At 38.8% G+C, this 20,912-nt stretch overlaps 3 protein-coding genes across 3 annotated transcripts in view; all 3 read left to right on the top strand.

Moving 5' to 3' along the window:
* Nucleotides 1-1,749, top strand: part of LOC306875218 (dedicator of cytokinesis protein 3-like) — a gene marked incomplete at its 3' end in the record, with an annotated part of 249,864 nt that extends 248,115 nt beyond the window's left edge. The window contains exon 54 of the mRNA XM_079425684.1: nucleotides 1,171-1,749. Coding sequence (XP_079281810.1) covers nucleotides 1,171-1,749 — 579 coding nt within the window. The remainder of the gene's footprint in view (nucleotides 1-1,170) is intronic.
* An 11,182-nt stretch (nucleotides 1,750-12,931) lies between these two features.
* On the top strand, nucleotides 12,932-15,472 carry LOC306875348 (mesencephalic astrocyte-derived neurotrophic factor-like). The gene is made up of 4 exons (XM_079425850.1): nucleotides 12,932-13,127; nucleotides 13,633-13,760; nucleotides 14,577-14,718; nucleotides 15,030-15,472. The coding sequence occupies exons 1-4, from the start codon at nucleotides 13,040-13,042 to the stop codon at nucleotides 15,212-15,214; spliced, it is 543 nt and encodes a 180-aa protein (XP_079281976.1). The 5' UTR covers nucleotides 12,932-13,039; the 3' UTR covers nucleotides 15,215-15,472.
* Nucleotides 15,473-15,530: 58 nt separating this feature from the next.
* On the top strand, nucleotides 15,531-20,272 carry LOC306875347 (putative RNA-binding protein 15B). Its single transcript, XM_079425849.1, has one exon. It carries the CDS (start codon nucleotides 16,507-16,509, stop codon nucleotides 18,934-18,936), a length of 2,430 nt encoding a protein of 809 aa, XP_079281975.1. The 5' UTR covers nucleotides 15,531-16,506; the 3' UTR covers nucleotides 18,937-20,272.
* The last annotated feature ends 640 nt before the right edge of the window (nucleotides 20,273-20,912 follow it).

Raw genomic sequence — 20,912 nt, 5'->3', positions numbered from 1 at the left:
AAGGTTGCGGGTTCGAGTCTCCGGCCGGCAAGAATTGTAGGTGGGGGGAGTGAATGTCAGCGCTCTCTCCACCCTCAATACCACGACTGAGGTGCCCTTGAGCAAGGCACCAAACCCCCAACTGCTCCCCCCAACTGCTGTGTGTGTGCACGTTGGATGGGTTAAATGCAGAGCACGAATTCCGAGTATGGGTCACCATACTTGGCTGAATGTCACTTCACTGTCACATATATTGCTGAGTCTTTTGTTGGATTGTGTTCACGCAGCAGTGTGTGTAAAGTGTCCATAGTGCACATAGTGTAAAGTGTCCATAGTGTAAAGTGTCCATAGTGCACATAGAGGAGAGTGTGGTTTGTACAGGCCCACTCACCTGTGTGTAGCACACTTCGAATTGCGCACAAAAAAATTTAAATAAAACAAAATAATTTCCTTATTCCTAATTTCCTATTCCATACAGTTTTCTCCTTTGGTGTGGTAAGGTAAGGTAACTCTCGGGATAGATTGTAAAATCTTTATTATTGTAAACAGAATGCACATAAGTTTGGTATTGGCGGACTAGATCTGCTTCGCTGCTGCTGCTGCAGAGCAAGTAGACTTGCTTCTGCTAAATGCTCGGATCATAAAATTAAGGAAACATGCTGCTGCTAGAGAAAGGACAATTCCCCCATATAGCAGATCTAGACAGGTGGTGCTGGGGAGGGGGTGGGCTAAGATGAGGACTAAGATGGGCTAAGTTAGGTCACAGACGCAGCAGTCATTGAATATATGCTGGTTTCATAGGTAAACAGTATATGAGTACTAAATCTGATTGGGAACATTAAATTGAACTAACCAATTAGAACGCAAATAGAGTTTCATGGCTGAACAATTCATTTCTAATGCAGGTTAGTAGACAAGTTCACCCTCATGATGTTAAGGGTGAGTAAAGGATTAAATAATTGTCATTTTTGGGTGAACTATCCCTGGAAGTTCATGGAAAGATCAACAAGTATGATAGAGTGTAGTTGGAACTAAAGTATACATAAAGAGTTCTCAAGGAGGTGGATTGAGCACCCTTGCTTTTAGGTCTTTCTAATGTCATCCTACTGATCTTACATGTTAACACTGCAACAGATAAGGTTTTCATGCAATATATTGTATATAAACACCTTGTTTACCTTTCCTCACCAGTCGCCCCTGCACCCTATACCTGCCTCACCCACCAGTCCACAATCGGGCCTGGATGGCAGTAATTCCACCTTGTCCGGCAGCGCCAGCAGTGGCGTCTCCTCCTTGAGCGATAGCAACTTCGCCCAGTCCTCCTCCGAGCCTCCGGCTCGAGCCGACACCTTGGACTCGATGCCGAGCAGACAGGCCTGGACCACGGACACGGAGGAAGCCGAGAGTCCCTACCTCCCTGTACGCTACAGCGTCTCCGAGCCTGAAGTTCTGGACCCTCTCAAGCCCGCTCCTTGCCATAGTCATTCAGCCCCGTTGGGCGTAACCCCAGGGATGCCCACCGATGGGCACCACCATCATTACCTCCATCTCCACCATCACCACCCACATGCAATACACATCACCCACCCGCACTACCACCACCATGAGCCTGCTCTGCCTCACAAACCTTACCTGAGGGAAGGGTGTATCCCTGAAGAGGACCTGAGGCCGGTTCCAAGGCCAATGCCCCGCAAGATCTCCCAGCCTCTGCTAACTAACAAGGAGGAGCAGGGCCAGGTGGCCTGGGAACATGGCATCAGTGAAGAATAGATGAAGAGCAAGGTTAAGCTTGGACTGTTGGTTTTAGTGTGACAGGTGGTTGGGTTTTGGGAAAGTCCCAAGAACTGACTGGATTAGAACCTCTACTTCCCATGTATCCAGTGTAGGTCTTTGAAACCTTTTAAGAAGTGCTTGACATGTTGCTGAGCTTCTACATGCTAGTGAGACATTTTGTTTTGTGCTTAGTGGTTGTTGATTGGGAGTTGCCCATGAACCTTGTGTTCAAACTGCTTGTAGAGCAAAAGCTACTTCCCCTCATTAGTATCAGTATATTGATTGGATAATACAGATATGGTCCCGAAAGGTACGAAAACAGACTTTCAGATGAAACAGGAAGCACAAAATCACATTCAGGTGGTTTTCAGGTGTAGCAGATCCAAACGTTTTGTGTCCTGAGAGATATACCTCTTGTCAAGGTCTACAACTTGTTAACACTTCATAATCATCATTACAATTATTTTGATTGATTGGCATCATACATCTTTAAAAAGAGTGTTGATAAACCTTACCAATAGACGTTGTTCAGTTCTGGTTGGGTTTCGCTTTAGCACTTAACCTTGGAGCACCAAAAACATTATTATTTTTGTCTATATATATATTTTTAAACTAATCATTTAAAAATTATTTAGAAAGTGGTCAAAAGTGGATCTGTGGTTCCTTAGATAGTGGCTACAATTGAAATTAAGTTAAATTTTATCTCGGTAACCAACATAAAGGTGGATTTCAGATCCACGAAGATATCTTCATTGACTAAACATTCTCAATTTCTTCTGACAAGATACTTCCCAATCCAATACAAATGCCTCAGACGTGATTTTAATAACACAGCGGTTGATATAACATGCTAACACTTAATTACCGACCTAAAAACACTTAACAGAACGTCTGCTACCTCCTGCATGGTTGCGGGAAGCTTCTCCTCAGAGAGAATCTGCACTGATGTGACAGTAAGAGGCTTTTACAATCTTCGTAAAGCCTCATTACACCCACAATATTGTCGTGCTGCGAAAGCAAATCAGCAACTCTCAACGCTACTACCCCGTTATGCTAATAACACAGCCAAAGTGCTGTTAAATCAAAGCCATTTCACAGATGTCTCCTCACGGTAAAGCGGCTTTCGGTCTCAGTAGGTTGCTTTGGGAATTGATTTCCGTTCCTCTGAGTTTTCATAAAGAAGTCTATTTTTAGATAGAGCTAAATTCAAATTATAAAGTTATAAAATTCCAAGACTTTAATATAATTGTAAAGTATTAAAAAATACAAAAAGAGAGTTAGAATAAATACATCTTAGATTATATCATATACTATATTGCTATGAAAGATTATATCACATATTTCTAAAGATGGAAACAAGGCAAGATTCATGAGTGTGCTTTATGTTGTGAGTTGAGTGATTTCGATAAGTCTTTCAGCTGCTGACAGATGCAAATTCGGTACCTGGTGTTCTTTGCATTTTAACTTCTGACGACTTGAACGTATGTGTTATTTAAAAAGCAAATTTTTATGTACAATGTGCATGTGCTCTTCAATGGTGGTGATAATATTACGCTACATCACTTGAAAGGAGGGTCGGGTAGAGATATTGCTTGTACTGTATATCTACACATCCTCATCCACAACACCATTAACTAGCATTTCATATCATGTGAAACTGTTAATTATATCTGCTTCAAGCAAAACACTGCATATTGAGTCTGGAGTAAACTTAAGTGGCAGGAAAATCTTAAATCTGCTGGCCCATTTTAATTTCATTTTCCAAAAGAAAGCAATCCTAGAAAGTGACAAATGGTAAAATCTATATATTTAACGTTAATCTTTTTTTTGTTTGTTTTTTATTATTGCTATTATGGGTATTGTCCCGTTAATTTTAGAATCTAATTTATCTGCACTGTTAGGCATACGCAAATTCATTATGTGGTTTAATTTGGTTTTATATCACTTAATTACAAAAATATGTTATGGGTTTGTGTTTTAGTATGGTTTCTGTTTTGGTTTTCAAAACTAATGTGAGACCAGTGAGGTGCTAATTCGGGGAGAGAAGGTGTCAATCAAAAGGTCCGTACACCATACTAATCAAGCAATTACAACTGTTTATTGTTGATACACACAGCTGATATCAATAATAGTGATACTGATTAAAATAAATGCATAAAATGATGATAATCAAACCATAAACTCATTCAAGAAAGATAATCATAAAACCAGTGCATAATAGAAGGATGATCATGAATAAAAGACAATATTGCGTGAATGAATAATACACTAACCCAAGCAAAAGTATTATAACCAATATACAACCTCAGAACTGTGCTGAAATCTTCACTCTTCGGTGGACTGGGGAGCTCGTTTCAGTCATCAGTGGAAGACCAACACCTGTCAGAGAATGCCAGGCAACGTGCACTTTACCCACGGCTGAGCTTCCACTGAAACTGAAAGAAACTCCATGTTTTATACCTAAAAATTTGTGTGCAGGTTAAGAACAACCCTCCACGTGAGAGAGAAAGCAAGTTGGCCAGACTCGATCCCTCTCCCAGTTGGGTGCACTGTGTTTTAATTACAAAAAGAGGAGCCATTACTCAGCAAAATTTCTGAGGTTTCGCAATAAGTGTGTATTGTGCCAGAATTCTGCACCTGGATGATCTAACGACAACAGTTTCCAACCTTATCTTGAAGGTCAATGTAACCTCTCTTTCCCAGGAGATTGTGATGTTGTTTTGAACCAGTTGCAACCATGCCCTTAGCTTTTCAGTCTCTGAATGTTCAGCGTAACACAAAAAAACAACCCATCTCTTACAGTTTGAAAAGTACTTTTTTTATTTATTAAAATTTATTTTGGTATACAAACACAAAAGTATATATTTAAGGCTGCTCATAATAGGAAATGTACTTCAACACCAATACTTGAAGAATATCAAAGGCAAAAGGCAAGTTTTAGGCAATCTTACAGCGTTTTTTGTGTGCTTTTATGATATGAAGACTGTATGCTATCTTAATGGCTGAAATGACTGATAGTTCATCACTAAAGGCTTTTTATGGCCAGGGAAAGCAAAAATGTGCACATGTTTTGATAGAGGACCTTGTTTAGATGTGGGAATCTCTAATTCATTACATTACTAATATTCCCATCTGTTTTCCTTCAATCAGACATCAACTGCAAGTGTATCTCCATTCTGTCTATTCATTTGTATGCACTTCCTCCTGAAGTAAAACTTAGGTATCTGGTGATGGTATGCATTTGTAGATTATTATTTATTATTATTATTGGTTTTTGTTTACTTAATTATAGACATATAATGATGAAGTAAGAGTGTTATGTCTCCAAAGACATATAGAAATGGTTTGACTGATGAGTTATTCATAATTATTTATATTAACCTTAATATCTTAAGGTTAATAAATTATTTTATACACACTAAATATTGAATGATCAGGGAAGGAACTGGAATCTGCAAAGATCAAGTGTTATAAGAGAAAGTGTATCTGTGATGGCCCATTCTGTAAATATTAGCACTGATAAACTAAAAAGCATTAATATTTTTTGTTTTGAGCATTTCTTATAATGGCTTTCTAGACATTTTGCATGTAAATACAGACTGACGGATACTGTGTGTCTTGTATTCATTCACCATTATAATTTTGCTTGCATATTCAAGCAACAAATAAGTTTAAAACGTATTATAATCACAATTCATGAAATGAAGGTTTCTCATTTGGCACAAACAACCACGTAAAAAATGAGTGTACATATTTTACATGTTTCATATCTCCGTGGAGGCAAACCGACAGTTTTGGATTCAGAGTTTCAGATTGAGGGTGATATTTTATTTTTTTACATGATGAGTTTGCCCTGATCAGCATCTATAATTCAATTGTACCTTCTGTTCATGTAAACAGCGATAAGCGTGAATTGCTAATTAAATATTGGGTTTATTTTGCTGAAAGGATTGATTGCCATATATTGGAAATGACCGTTTCTGGTAAACTAAGAGGATGAAATTGGTGAGCAAAGGGAAAAACTTTTTTTTTGGTCTCTGTACATATGAGTAAAGATGGATACTAAACGCTCTGGTCTGCATTACAGTTCGTACCACACCATGTTTGGCTTTATTTTGTGTATATAATCCTTCAAAAGCTTTGTATTTATATGGTCAAGAGGGACAAATCATGTATAGACTGAGATTAATTGTCTGCCTTGTACTTTCTGATGTAAATGTGTTTTTAAAACTAAACTGCGAAAAATCTTTCAATGGCCTAATCACTGCAGTTATTTTATGTATTTTGCATTGAAATCTGAAGAGCGTTTTGTTTTACCATGCAGAACTACGAAAACCTTTGTACAAGTATTCTCAAAGTATTTTTTCTGTATATATTGTGCTAGCATGAATAAATGTGGTGTGGATTTTAGATGTAAATACACACATTTTTTTTCCTACTCACTTAACCGCTGTGATGTGTAATGCCTAATATTAAAGATAATGTTTTATCGACTGATATTTGCCTTCATTTCTTTCTATTTAATTAAAAATATTTACAACATTTATGAAATACCCATAAAGGACCATTGCAACCCTTTTTCTGGCACTGAATAAAGAAAAAGAAAAAGACTGTTTGTATCACAATTGACTTTTTGCTGCCTTTTTTCCTCAAAGAAATGAAAGTCATAACTGTGTGACTAGTTATCTTTCTTGGTGTGAAAAAACCTAATAGTAATGAGAATTTAGTTGAACTTTGCAGTTAATATCTATTCATTGTATAGTAACGCTTTCCTGAATGAAAAGGAAAGTGTTTCTTTAATTCCAAAATTTTCTAAAATTCTAGAAAAGGTATTTGCTTATAGATTAGACACATTTTTAGATAAACATAAATTACTCTCTGATAGTAAAATTGGATTCAGATCAAATAGTTCAACAACATTGGCATTAATTGATTTGAAGTGCCCTTCTGCGTCATCCTCCCGTGCCCACACGGAGACGCCGTCATCATGGAAAGAATCAGCGCAAAGGATCATGGGGGCCCGAAGTGACCATCAGTTAAATCCTTCATTCCGAAGGGCCCTTTGAAGTGGCCAGTTTTGAGCACTTCGGTTTGGAACGACCCTTCAATATGGCGGCCATGATTGTTTTCACTTCGAAGGGCGATATATCCCGTTTGGAACGCACTGACAGTTTAGCTTCAACCCTAATGATCCAGCTAATCAAGTCCTAAAGGCTTATTTGAAAACTACATGATATGTGTGTTGGAGCAGGGTTGGAACTAAACTCTGCAGGGCTGTGGTCCTCCAGGAATTGAGAAGCTTTTGACACAATTGATCAGAATTAATAACAAACTGGAATATATGGGATTAGGGAGTAGTACTGGACTGGGTGAAACGTTATTTAAGAGACAGAATAAAGTTTGTGAAGGGGAATATTCATCTTTGTGCTGGAGCATTGCTTGTGGCATCCCCCAGTGGTCAATACTGGGTCCAACATTATTTTTGCTTTACATAAATGATATCGGCAAACTATCAAAACTAGTCAAATTAGTTTTATTCGCAGATTAAACTTATTTTTTTTCTTTGGTAAATTAAAGAAGGTTTTGGAGACTATTACTTTAGAAATGAGTAAATTAAAGAGGTGGTTTGATAGAAATAAATTAGCATTAAACATTAACCAAACTAACTGTATGTTATTTGGTAATTGTAAAAAAGTGTAAACAAGTCCAGATACAGATAGATGGTGTGGATATAAAAAGGGTTAATGGAAATAAGTTTCTTGGGGTGATAATAGATGATAAATTAAGTTGGAAATCTCACATTAGGCTAAACGTGTACAACATCAACTTTCTAGAAGTACTTCAGTACTGAAAAAGCAAAGCATGTTTTTTGATCGAAAGCCTATGCGAGGGAATGGCAATGGCCTTGAATATTAAGTAATTCTCACCTGAGAGACAAAGGGCTGTTCCCCTAATGGGCCATCAGTGTGACTGTGACTTTGAGGCAGGTAAGACAGGATGTGAGGAGATTGACATTTTTTTGTATTATATTTACAACACAGTATAATCAAAACATACATAATGAAGGTCAAAGACACATTGTGCTCACTGATCTAACCACAGAGATGTGAACAGACTTTGAGTCATTCCTGCAACAGATTCTGTTCAACAAGTGAAACAAGTAAATCATATGTGATATATACGTGTTATTTAAGGGTTTGTGCTACTTTCCATGTGTTCAAGAGAAGAAGAAAAAACATAATCAGTAGTCAAGGAGCTTGTTTTACCATAGAATATCAGTGTAGTTGAACATCTGATGTTGGTACAGCCAGGGACGTAGTTTTGGTATGAATATTGGGGGGGTTAAAGTGTGAGCTGTTTTAGTGGAGTCCCGCATCATGTTCCCTCATAAGGTTTATTTATTTGTTTGTTTGTTTATATATTTATTTTTGTAAAAAGGTTGTGCTATTATCCACACATGCAAAGTTGGTTAATAACACAACTTCAATAATAGCCTAGTTAACCATTAGCCTACTTGTTTACATATAGCCTATATAAAGTATTTTACATTACTTTGGCACTTATAGGCTACAGTTTGACAGAATGTTCTAATTCATCATGCAAAGTCAATTTATAGTCAATTTAACATATTCTTATATTGATGTTTATTTCTTACCCCAGCTGTTCAGGCTCTTAATGATTTAATCTATGCCATCTCTTGGAATATGTGAAGGCCAGATCATCTGTCATGTCCGGCGCTGTATGCGTGGCTTGCAGTACTTAAGTGAAAATACTGAGTGTGAAATAATAAAATATGTTAAAATAATGTTTGATCTTATCACTCTGTGGACAAAATCCCGTGAACTTCGCCCCAATCGGGACTTGTGCGCTCATCTGTTTTCAATGCAGCTAAATTCGCATTGCTTTGCATCATCTTCCCACTCATTAAACTATGACAGGTCCTTTACTGCAGTTGCGACACTGTAAAGTGATGAATCAATGGTGCCACATCATTTTCATAGTTTTCACATTATATTATCGGCTTGAAAAAATATGTAAATGTGACCTCCACCTAAGCTCCGCCCACAGAAAAATGTCACAATGTTTACTAACATGAAAAGGGTCTACAGCAGGGTTCCTCAAATCTTTCCCTGGAGGGCCAATCTGCTGCAGAGTAGGGGTGTGAGACACGGAAAATTTTGGTATCGATCCGATACCGAGTAAATACAGGGCCAGTATCGCCGATACCGATACCGATTCCGATACTTATTTAAAAAAAAACAAAAAACTGAAATTTAAATGACCAACAACAATTAAAAAAAAAAACAATATATTGTTGATATGACTAATATTATATTCATCTTAAAGCTACATGGATATTATTTGCCTTTCTAAAAGGACTTTGCAGGCAGGGGAGCCTAGAACATGAAAGCAATAAACAGTTTCATGTTAAGTATTTTCCTCCCATAGAAAAGAGTTATACAAATAATTAATGTGACTTAATAAATTAAGAACGTAATATTAAAAGACAAAATTAATCAATGTTTCAAACTAGATATACAAGTAAGCAGATGTGCCCAGAATATGAAAGCAACGCTCAAAGTTTTCAAATTATGCATTTTCCTCCCATAGAAAACCATTATAAAGAAAAGTTTAACGTAAGTGGCTTATTGAATGAAGACATTGATATGAAAAAGAACTATTAAACCATAACTCGTTTATTATTGAAATTATTTTAGTATGTTATGTGCATACTGTATTTTCTGTTTGTTTTATACATACTGTAATATTTGTTTGTTATTATCACAATAAAAAAAAAAAAAAAACTGTGATATGAAAAGGCCAAATTCTGTATAGTTTATAAACATATATAGGCCTACTATGTATGTAGAGGTAAGCAGATGAACCCAGAACATGAATGCAACACGCTGAATTTCATTTTCTCTAATTGCGATATAAAAACATTTAATATGGTGCAATTAATGGAGGAAGACAGTGATAAAGACCAAATAAATAAATAAAAACTAAATTCGGTATACAGCTTGTTAATAAAATATAATATGTTGCAAGCAGCTGAGCCCAGAATATATATGCAAACATGCTAAACAACATATTAAGCATTTTACTACCATAGAAAACCGTTATAATGAAAATTTTAAGTGTCTTAATGCATTAAGAAATCATTTTAAAAAGCTAAACTCACACTCCTTACAGTGATACTGTATAAAAAAGGACAAACTCTGTCTACAGATATAATATGCACTATGTGAAGGATTTCCTTCCTCCCCTTTTTCATTTCTTTTGTAGCTTGGAGTTCCATTCCATCTCTCTCTGTATCCGCTGAGTCACATGATGGCATGACCACCAAACCCAGTGAAATGGTGCCAGCAATGCTCTTTATTTATTATGTCTGAAGTATTTAAAAGTTTGCTGAAATAATTAGCAATATGTTATAAGTGCTTTGGAGTCACTGGTGCAGACCAGGTAGCTTACAATCTAAATTTGCTAACATTATATCAAATATGTGATGTCTAACATTATGTTTATTATACAGCAAATGAACCAATCAGAAGATGGACCATTTTTTATGTTCACAATTCAGGTAAGCACTGCAGTAAAACTCACATTAAATCATTCATTCATACCAAATCAAGCATTCTTTAATTTAGAAACTTATAAATTACTGCAAAAATTACTCTCTGCCATTGCAGTCCCACATGACCAGGGAGGTACCTAATATCAGAGCACAGGTGGGTTAACTACTCCAGGAAGGAGAAAGATCTTCACATAGCGATTGCTTGCATGTGTCTTAGTGTGTTTTTGTCTCAAACAGCTACTCCTTTACTGCAGACAAGCTGAAGGCTAAATCCTCCATTGGAGTCTTTGTCTCTCTATGGACCTCAGCGTTTTTTAACAGAATTTAGGATAAGTATTAAAATTTAAATCTGACATAATTTAGTTTACAGTTCAGCTGAAATGTTTGTATATGTTATTGACAAGCTGTTACTTTCACACACACACACACACACACACACACACACACACATATATGTGTATGTTAAGAGTACAAAAGGTTTCAAAATGTAAGTTAAATATAAATTGACACTAATGTGGAATTTTCTCCTCTCTCTCTGTCTTAATATCGTATTGGAACCCAGGATCTCCACTGAAGGACTGAATACATTTGTGTTTGTGGACATGAGTACAGACCAGGGCACATTCTGATGTGTTCAGTCAAGTTCTGAGCAGGATCCAGTCTTTGGAGAAGTTAACTTATTCCCAACGGTGGACAAAAACATTGTGTTGGCTTTTAAAAGGCTATTTTGATCATGACTTATACTCCTATACTGTGTAAAAGATGGATGAGAACAGACATTGCTAATAAGAAACATTTTTTTGAGCATCAAAGAGACTTCTTTCAAAATATTTTTGGCCACCAGTGTACATCAATCTAGCAAAGTTTGGAAAAAAGTGAAGGTGGGGTTATGTGTCATGTTACCTAATGAGATGAAAATAACTGTTTTGTCCTGTGTTGCACATTTCCTTTTTGACTGCTTAAAACTGTATGTATATATATTATGCAGTTCTATGTAATTGTTGATATTTCATCATAATAAATATTTTGACAATAAGCTAAACAACCAATGATTTGATCAAATGTGAAGATTTTGTTTAGAATGGCATGTGTTTTCTTCAACATAATGTATGTAGTGAAGGACAGCACATAATGTGTTAAATTATACGTTTACACATCTTTGTGATAGCCTTTCTGACACATTTACTGTGTTAAAACCATGAATGAGTAAAACTTACAAAAAACGTTGTCCCAAAACTCACCCATTAATTGTCACGAGGCCGGACTGCAGGTCTGCCCTTCCCCACCAGAGGTCGCCATCTCCCTTCCTCCCGGACTCCACTCACAGGATTACACGCATACACCTGTTTCATTGCACACACCTGGCTAATCATTACACTAACAGCTGATCCCCATCACCACGGACTATATAGCTTCCACCTTCTCACCACTCTGTGTGCTTTCATTATATGTTTGTTACCCGTGATTCATGGCTTGCTTCCGTTTCTGAGATCTGCTTATGTTATGTTTTGGTTTCTGTTTATTGTGCCGTGTTGGCCTTTGTGTTAGTTTGTTTTATTAAAGACACCTCCCTGCATTCTTGGACCCAGACCTCGTTTCTGTAACGTGACATTAATGTGTTAAAATTTAACACCGGTTGTGTCATTTTTAACACATCTTTCTAAGAGTGCAGTAACCTTTCACAAATGTTAACAGAAGTAGGCTATTATTAAGTTTTAGTGTCTTGATTCTGATTAAATTCATATTTTGTATTTCAAATGTCATAATTAACCAAGACAAGGTTGTTACGTTACTTGATTTTTTTGTTTTCCATTTACTATTTGTTTTTATACAGCCAATTTAACTTATTAAACTAACTTATTTAAAGACCATGTCTATGCACAAATAGATTTAGATTAAGAATGGTTTTAATTACATTTTAATGAATGTTGCAACCGTCCCCTGTTATGGGGTCAGTTGCAACATTTGACTTTGTCTATTCCAGTATAAATTGTGTGTATATAATCATATGTGCACATGTTAAAGCCGACTGAAGTTGCTTTATTGTATTAAAACTCTGGCTTTCTAATGCAAACAGTCTCTGAAAAACTAAATGCAAAAAGTGTTGCAACCGTCCCCATACGTTAAAATGGTTTCGTATTGTGTTGTGTTGTCCTGTTTTGTTTATTAGTTTTTATTTACATGTTCGAAATAAAGTCTAAAAAGAAAATGAAGGCTAATGTGGTTTTATTGTTTAAAGAGCTATAGCAAAAATAGGTGAATTCAGGTGTTTGAAACCAACATTGCCTTCAGACAATAAAATACAGTATAATGTGAGGGAAATGTCACAGGTCTTCTTATGTAATATTTTCACATTAATAGCTCATTTTCACTGCATGATGAGCTAATTTACAATAACAGATAACAAAGAACTACAAACATCGTCACCAATAGAATTCACCTTCACAACCAATCACAAGCCGCCAACTGGACTCAGCACTGCACATCCATTCAGAAACGAGTGCGTGTTGCGACGTCCCGAGCCAGCCAATAGACGCGCGAAGAGTGGACCGGCAACCAATCAGATGGAAGAGTGGGCGGGTCTTTTATATAGGAAGCGCTGTTGAATCGGTACATTGCGTGTTGTCGAGCCGGTATCTTTAATGGTCGTTCAAAACCCAGTTTAGCACTTTTTCATATTTCAGTATTTAAGAGCGTTTGCTTGGTTTAAGGATGATATATTTTAGTGGGCTTTCTGTGGCCCTGGCCCTGGCGCTCGTGCCGAGCTGCACTGAAGCTTTGAAGGATGGAGAGTGTGAAGGTGAGTTTGAGTAATATATTTATAGTATAAACAGGTGCTGGACACACAAAAGCATCTCACATCTGCGTTTTATTCATCTTCTTCAGTTTATACTGTATATTTAGTTTACTTCAGTTTATTATTATTATTAGAAGAGTGTTTCCTTTAACTACTTCAATTATTGCATCAGTAATTATTGTTTTTTAGGCTTATAAGGTGCTAAACGTTTTTTTTGGTAATAATGTAAGCTTATAATATATGCAAAATATATTATAAAGTGCTCTATATTAGTGCTTTTTAAAGGCAATTATAAGGGTTTTCTTTTCAGTGAAACTCATACACAGTTGATTACATCATGCAGGTTATTATCAATCATATATAGATGACACACCTGTTCAAATAACCCTTTGGTTATAATTGCTTATTCTTTTATTTACAGAGGGGTCAATAATTGACTATACTATGTATTTTCATAAATGTGACTGATTTTATTTAATAGAAGTTGTGTATGATTGTTGCATTGCAGTCTGTGTGGGTTTCCTGGAACGCTTTTACCAGACGCTACAAGACAACGACGTCAAGTTCGACAGTGACTCCATCGAAAAAGCTCTTCTAAAATCTTGCAAAGAGGCCAAAGGAAAAGAAAATCGATTTGTAAGTGTGTGTTTGAAGGGACGGTTCACCCAAAAATGAAAATTTGCTGAAAATGTCCTCACCCTCTGGTCATTGAAGATGTAGATGAGTTTGTTTCTTCGTCAGATTTGGAGAAATGTAACATTACATCACTCACTCACCAATGAATCCTCTGCAGTGAATGGGTGCCGTCAGAATAAGAGTCCAAACAGCTGATAAAAACATCACAATAATCCACACAACTTTAGTTTATAAGAAACAAATCCATTATTAAGGCATTATAACTTCAAACCTTCACATCTGGCCAAAATACTTGTCAATAATAACATTTCCTCCAGTGAAAAAGTCCATCTCCTGTTGTCCTTTCACATCCACCAACATATTCGTTTAGAGCTGTTTTGGACTGTTTTCAGTTGTAAACGGTGCTTGATCTGTGACTATTTCTCTTCTGATTCAGACGAGACCAGTATTTAGCCTAAAGCAACATTTTGAAGTTAAAATGTCTTAATGATGGATTTGCTTCTTCCAAACATGCAGCTTTTCTCTTTACAAGATATTAATTGTTGGACTGGAGTGGTGTGGATTACTTGTGGAGTACTGTGATGTTTTTATCAGCTGTTTGGACTGTCATTCTGACGGCACCCATTCACTGCAGAGGATTCATTGCTCAGCAAGTGATGCAATGCCTCATTTCTCCAAATCTGATGAAGAAACACACTCATCTACATCTTGGATGGCCTGAGTTCAGCTAATTTTTATTTTCGGCTGAAATATTCATTTGATCTTCCATAATGTTTGCTTGTTTATACTTGCTTTTAATGTTTTGTGTATGTGCAGTGTTATTATATAGGGGCAACAAGTGATGCAGCAACAAAAATAATCAATGAAGTTTCCAAACCAATGAGTTACCATGTGCCAGTGGAAAAGATTTGTGAAAAGCTCAAAAAGAAGGACAGTCAAATCTGTGAACTGAAATATGGTAAGTTGAAAAGTTTGTTTGCATAGAAAAAAAAAGTTTCCACTGACGAATTTATTGCGTCTGTCTAGTGGTTGACCAATATGACTATAAACATATCATATCCATTGTTCTGTTTGTTTAAGCATCCTGCCCAGCTCAAAATGACTAATTAATCGCTCTGGTTGATATATTGAGTTATATCCATTAAATGGAATTTAAATTTTTTAAATAATTTTTTTTGTATTATTATTAATAAGTGGTTTAGTTTTTAAATCAAATTTGGTGGATCAATGACAGAACTGCATGCCATTTATTTATTTTTCGTCTTCTAGATAAACAAGTTGACTTGAGCGCCGTCGACCTAAAGAAGTTGAAAGTAAGAGATCTGAAGAAAATTTTGGAGGAATGGGGTGAATCCTGCAAAGGATGCGTTGAGAAAACCGACTTCATCCGCAAGATCAATGAGCTAATGCCCAAGTATGCGCCCAATGCAGCCAAGGCACGGACAGATCTGTAAACTCACAGGGAATTATGGGACCAAGGCAGTGGCCAAAGCCATTTAGGGTGGAAGATCTGCGCTGTGCAGCTGACTGACCACCTAACAGTGGGGTTTGCATTGTGTTGTCATTTTACCATGTACTCCAGGGGTAAACATCAAGAAACCAAATCAGTGCACTTCCATGAAATACAACCTTTAATTTGAAACCAAATCAGTGCACTTCCATGAAATACAACCTTTAATTTGAAACCAAATCAGTGCACTTCCATGAAATACAACCTTTAATTTATAACTTTCAATGTGTTAGTTCTTTCTAATATCGACACAACTTGTGTTTGCCTCCTGATGTTATGGGAAACATGTTTGACACACTTTGCCTAGTTTGATTTTCATTTTCTATTCTTTTTTTGAGGGTATAGACTTTCTTAGTTGGCACATTATATGAAATATGAGAGTCTCATCTTCAAAATGCGTGGGTCAGTTTGAGTGGGCTTTGCTGTAAAATGTTTAATACAGTTATACTGTTTTTTTTCATTAAAAGAAGAAAATAAATTTGTCTTGTCCTTTTGTTTATTTTCTTCTGTATGAGTTTGTATTTAACATTGTACCTAGGTAAAGTTTTGTAAAATTGCCTTCAGGGAGTTAGAATTTTTTTGACTACCAAAATACCTATTTACCATGGCAATGAAATGATTTATAGGCTAATGCAATAGGTTTTGCATGTTTTTGTATATCACAGTACAGCTTTTGGTTGGGATTGGATTGTCATATGAAATTCATACTTCGTTATTCATTATAGATATACGATTTTGATACATGCATTGGCTATGTATGTAATAGTGTGCATTATTCATAGAAAACATACTACATTTGCAAAAATGTTTATTATTTCACATATTTAGTATTGTGCAGTAGGATAGTAATCCATTTCAAAATGATTCTTATGAAACGAATGAATACATTTCGCTCTTAGAACTTCATATTTAGTGTCTATAACTATATTTTTAGTGTCAATATTGATTTTCCACAACTATAATAGCGTCACGCGATGCGTTCTGACGTCGGCAGAGGCTCCTCCCACTCGCGGAGCGCGCACATTCCTTTTGTCCAAGATGGCGGAATAGATGCAGCTGAGGGGACCTTAATGTTTGCCGTTTTATTTTTATCTGCGAAATTCTACATCCAGGCGAACGCTTTCTCGTGCAAACGTTAGTTAAGATCCTCCTCACGGATGTGCAAAATCTCCCGGAGCCGTGAGATTTCACCTCGGAGCTGATTTTATATTTTTGCGGCGGGAGCATCACTGTAAAATGAAGCGGCAGGCCGAGCGCGACGCGAGTCCGTCCAGAACGCTCGCCAAACGCGTCCGCGAGCGGGACCGAGAGCGCGAACCGAACCCGCCGCTGGCGCTGCTGCTCGCCGAGAGCCGAGCTTATCACAAACGAAGCCGCAGCCGAGAGCGGGACAAACCGCGCGTCCGTGAGGAGCGAGAGAGTCTGCATCACCGCCCGCATCATGAACTGGGTCTGCTGGGTCGAGCCCCTCTCCGAACCACATCAGTCCTGCCTAAAGGTAAGACCCCATCCGCAGACACGGTGGGTGCGCGCCTAGAATACAAGACACTACTTATCAGCAACCTTGGATCGCAGCTTTCTGATGAACATGTAGAGGACGGACTGTTTCATGAGTTTAAAAAGTTCGGGGATGTGAGCGTCAAGCTTTCTCACACGCCAGAACTGGGTCGCATTGCCTATGTCAACTTCAGACACACGGAAAACGCGCGGGAAGCGCGTCATGCAAAAACCAGATTGGTGCTATATGATCGTCCACTCAAAGTTGAACCCATGTACATGCGGCGTCGCAGCGTCACGCCTCCAGATGTGAGTTATGTATCTCTGCGTAGTGCTGCTTACACTTACAGGCAGCGGTCTCTTTCACCGGGTGCTGGGAGTAGTGCCCTTCGAGACATGAGGCCCAGGCATTACGTTGATGATATGGGACTCAGTAGGGACCGTGTTTTGGACTATTACAGCGCATTGGAGGAGAGAAGTCGTGCGTATGCATATCAGCTTCCCGAGGAGGACTTAAAACCAGAGGACGATCAGAGAGCCACAAGGAATTTGTTCATCGGCAACTTGGATCATAACATTTCTGAAGTGGAACTACGACAAGGATTTGACAAGTATGGAATTATCGAGGAAGTCGTTATTAAGCGGCCCGCTCGTGGACAAGGAGGTGCTTATGCTTTTCTTAAATTTCAAAACTTGGATATGGCTCACCGGGCCAAAGTGGCCATGCAGGGACGTATGATTAACGGCAACCCGATTAAGATCGGATACGGGAAGGCCAATCCGACGACTCGGCTCTGGGTGGGCGGACTAGGCCCGAATACCTCGCTGGCTGTTTTAGCCCGTGAGTTTGATCGCTTTGGGAGTATTCGCACCATAGACTATGTGAAAGGAGATAATTTTGCTTACATTCATTACGAGAGCCTGGATGCAGCCCAGGCTGCTTGTGCGCAAATGCGCGGCTTCCCTCTGGGCGGTCCGAATCGTAGGTTGCGTGTGGATTTTGCTAAAGCTGAGGAGACGAGGGCGTACCCTCAACAATACCAGCCGCCTTTGCTCCCGCCTCCACATTACGATATTCTAGCTGATGGTTACGGATGCCATCACAGCCTGGAGCGAGAACTGAGAGCAAGGGCTCGCTCACCCTCACACCCCCTGTTCACGGAGCGAGAAAGAGAACGCATTTCGGACAGGGAATGGAGTCCGCCAAAAGGAATTGAGCGGCGAACAAACCCGGAGGCGATTGGGCGGGTCAGGCAGCGCAGCCGTAGCAGGGAGCGCTGGGTAAAGGAACGAGAGCTAGAACGCGGGAAAAACTGGGACGAGCGGCGCAAGCGAAGGAGCCTCAGTCCCATCGACCGTCCTGCCGAGGAGCGCGGGAGGTCAAAGCTCAGAGGCGGAGCACCGTCTACTCCCGAAGACAGCCCGGATAGGGGTCGCGGCCGTCTTCCAGACTCCACCTCAGAACCTCTTGATCACACCCCCGACATCAGCAGACACTCCAGTGACGAACGTCCTGCGCCGGAAGAACCTTTGCATCCGAGAAAGGAGGAGCGCGATCGCCATCACCGCAAAAGCGAGAGCGACCCTGACTCGCACACGGACAAGTCCAAAACAGACTCCAAAAAGCCCAGCACGCTCTCCGAATATGCCCAAACACTCAGTCGCGTATGGCATGGTTCTCTCGTTCTTAAAAACAGCTGCTTCCCCACAAACATGCACATGCTTGAGGGGGGCGTGAACTTTCTCCACGCCCTCATGAAAGACAACCACGCAGGTGGTTCCAAGATCACGCAGCTTAAAATCGCTCAGCGGCTGAGGTTGGATCAGCCCAAACTGGATGAGGTGACGCGACGCATCAAGCTAGGCAGCCCGGACGGCTATGCTGTCCTTCTCGCCGTCCAGGGGCCCATGGACCGCGATGCCCCTCCTCCAGAACCGGGCCTTCAACAGCGCCTTCTCCGCAACCTGGTGACATACCTCAGGAACAAGCAGGCAGCAGGGGTCATCGGCTTGCCCCTCGGCGGCCCCAAAGAAAGAGAGATGGGGGGCATGTTGTATGCCTTTCCTCCATGTGACTTCTCACAGCAGTATCTCCAGGCTGCTCTGAAAACTCTTGGGAAACTTGAGGAGGACCACCTGGTCATTGTGGTTGTTAGAGACTCACCTTAACACTTCAATTCCAACTCTAAAACGTTCCACACAAATTGTATGCCTTTTATGATTTTAGGATGGATGTACCTTTTTACTTTAATACGCCCAAACTTGATCAGCGTTTCCTTAAAACGTTTTAGAAATTGAATAGCATCCCCAGAGAAGTTGTTTTATAAACTTGCAAATTAGTTTTTAAATTTCTCTCAGCAGTGTTCAAAATTTTCAAAAATGTTTCATATAATAGCATGCACAAGCAGTTTGACTGAAGTCCAGTGGTTCACTATAATGGGCGTAAAACATACTGGACCTTATTTGTAAAACTCAAATTTGTGTGAGTTGTTCGCAAATCCATTCGTCACTGAACTGTCGCATTCAATACAATCATTAAGGTCTCTGTTGACCAAAGTTCAAGTATAACAATTTGTTAGTGGCTTTTTACTCCGTAACATTAAGTAACGGTTCTTCCCTCCCATCTTACATCTGCTGTCCGTTTCACAAACCCTAGATGTTTTATTTAGTTTTTCAGAAATAAAACAGTACTTGACATGGCAGTATGTTCAGTTCAGGTGAGGCGTTTGTGTCATAACTGACAGCATCTACCTCTTTAACCATGTAACACATCAGGTATGCTTGAAAAAATTAAGTTAGTCTTTGAGCCCACTGCATTTTTATTGTAAAAATGTACTGCACCTGCAGCACTAACAGAAAGGTCATGTGACCAAACGAGTACTGTACCGATCCAGACACACTAATTGTAAACGTTACGAACACTACGGTTTAAGCTTGTGTGACTTTGTTTGTTTGTACGCAGGAATGCCTTCTTAAGCCTTAGCTGTTTTTCAACTGCCCTCCACTGAATGACTATTTGCCAAGTCATTTTAACCCATTGAGCCAACACATTTTAAACAAGTGCTACTCTAAAATGTCCAGTGATTTGAAACTCATAATAATGTATGAACCAGAAACAAGTGTTATTTTTAGATTTTAGTTGATGATGGGGTTTGAAAGTCTACCCGCCAACACTACAACCCTTTGCACTGAACGGTAACTATTTCCATTGCTTATTTTTAATCATGTTGTTGTTTTACCCTTCTTATATCACTCATTTTTTGTAATGCTTTTTTTTATTATTGAAATCTGTAGGCAAAACATGTATGGAGTATAAAAAAGTAAACATTTCATGTGCTTGGTATTTAAATCGTACCTCCGTCATTATTTGCAAAACCGCATCGACTGTCCAATGTCTTGATTTTGTATCGCCGAGCATAAATCCTGTCTCCATAGTTACCTTTCCATCTCAGTCTTGCCTACAAAAAAGGTGAAGGTTAAAGTGGTAACCAGGCAACCACATCCATCATTTAAAAACAAAAAACAAAAAAAAGATTCCAGAGTTCAAATGAAGCTTGACTGTGAAGTAGCTTAGAATAACCACTAGGAGGCAGTGTGGTCAAAGAAAAACAACCTTAACTCAACATATGAAACCAGCGAGTTCCTGCTGTGCAAGTGGGAAGTTGCTTGAGGGAAAACAGTCAGTGCAGTGCATATTAAACGCTTGCTGAGACATTGTTGCAGCATTTAACCAACTTGAAAGCAGTCTTCATTTAGTTTCGCCCTATGCCGGTATGCAAATGAGGTAGTTTGCATGTGGTATATATGCTGTTTAATATTTAGACCCTCAAGATTAACCAGCCTTATTGTTTTCAGAAGCTTGCTAATTATTTATAATGCACTGTACTTGAGACTAACACTTAATCAGCTCGTTTCTCAATGTCTAAATGAGAGCATCTAAATTGATCAGTCCTGTCTGTCACATCCTGACAGATCTCCCAATACTTTCCTAACTGTGCAGAAAGGCTTTAGAGTTACTTAACTGACTGTGCTGCCTGCTCTCAAGGTGACGGGTAATTCCTAGAAATCACCCATTTATACAGGTTTTTGTGTTTGCACTTGTCAACAACTGGAGTAACCTGCTGATATCTGCTGTTGGAGAACTG

The sequence above is a fragment of the Barbus barbus genome (genome assembly GCF_936440315.1).
Source record: "Barbus barbus genome assembly, chromosome: 9".
Taxonomy (NCBI): Eukaryota; Metazoa; Chordata; class Actinopteri; order Cypriniformes; family Cyprinidae; genus Barbus; species Barbus barbus.
Note: the sequence above shows the minus strand (reverse complement) of the source record. Positions and strands in the feature narration are given on the sequence as shown.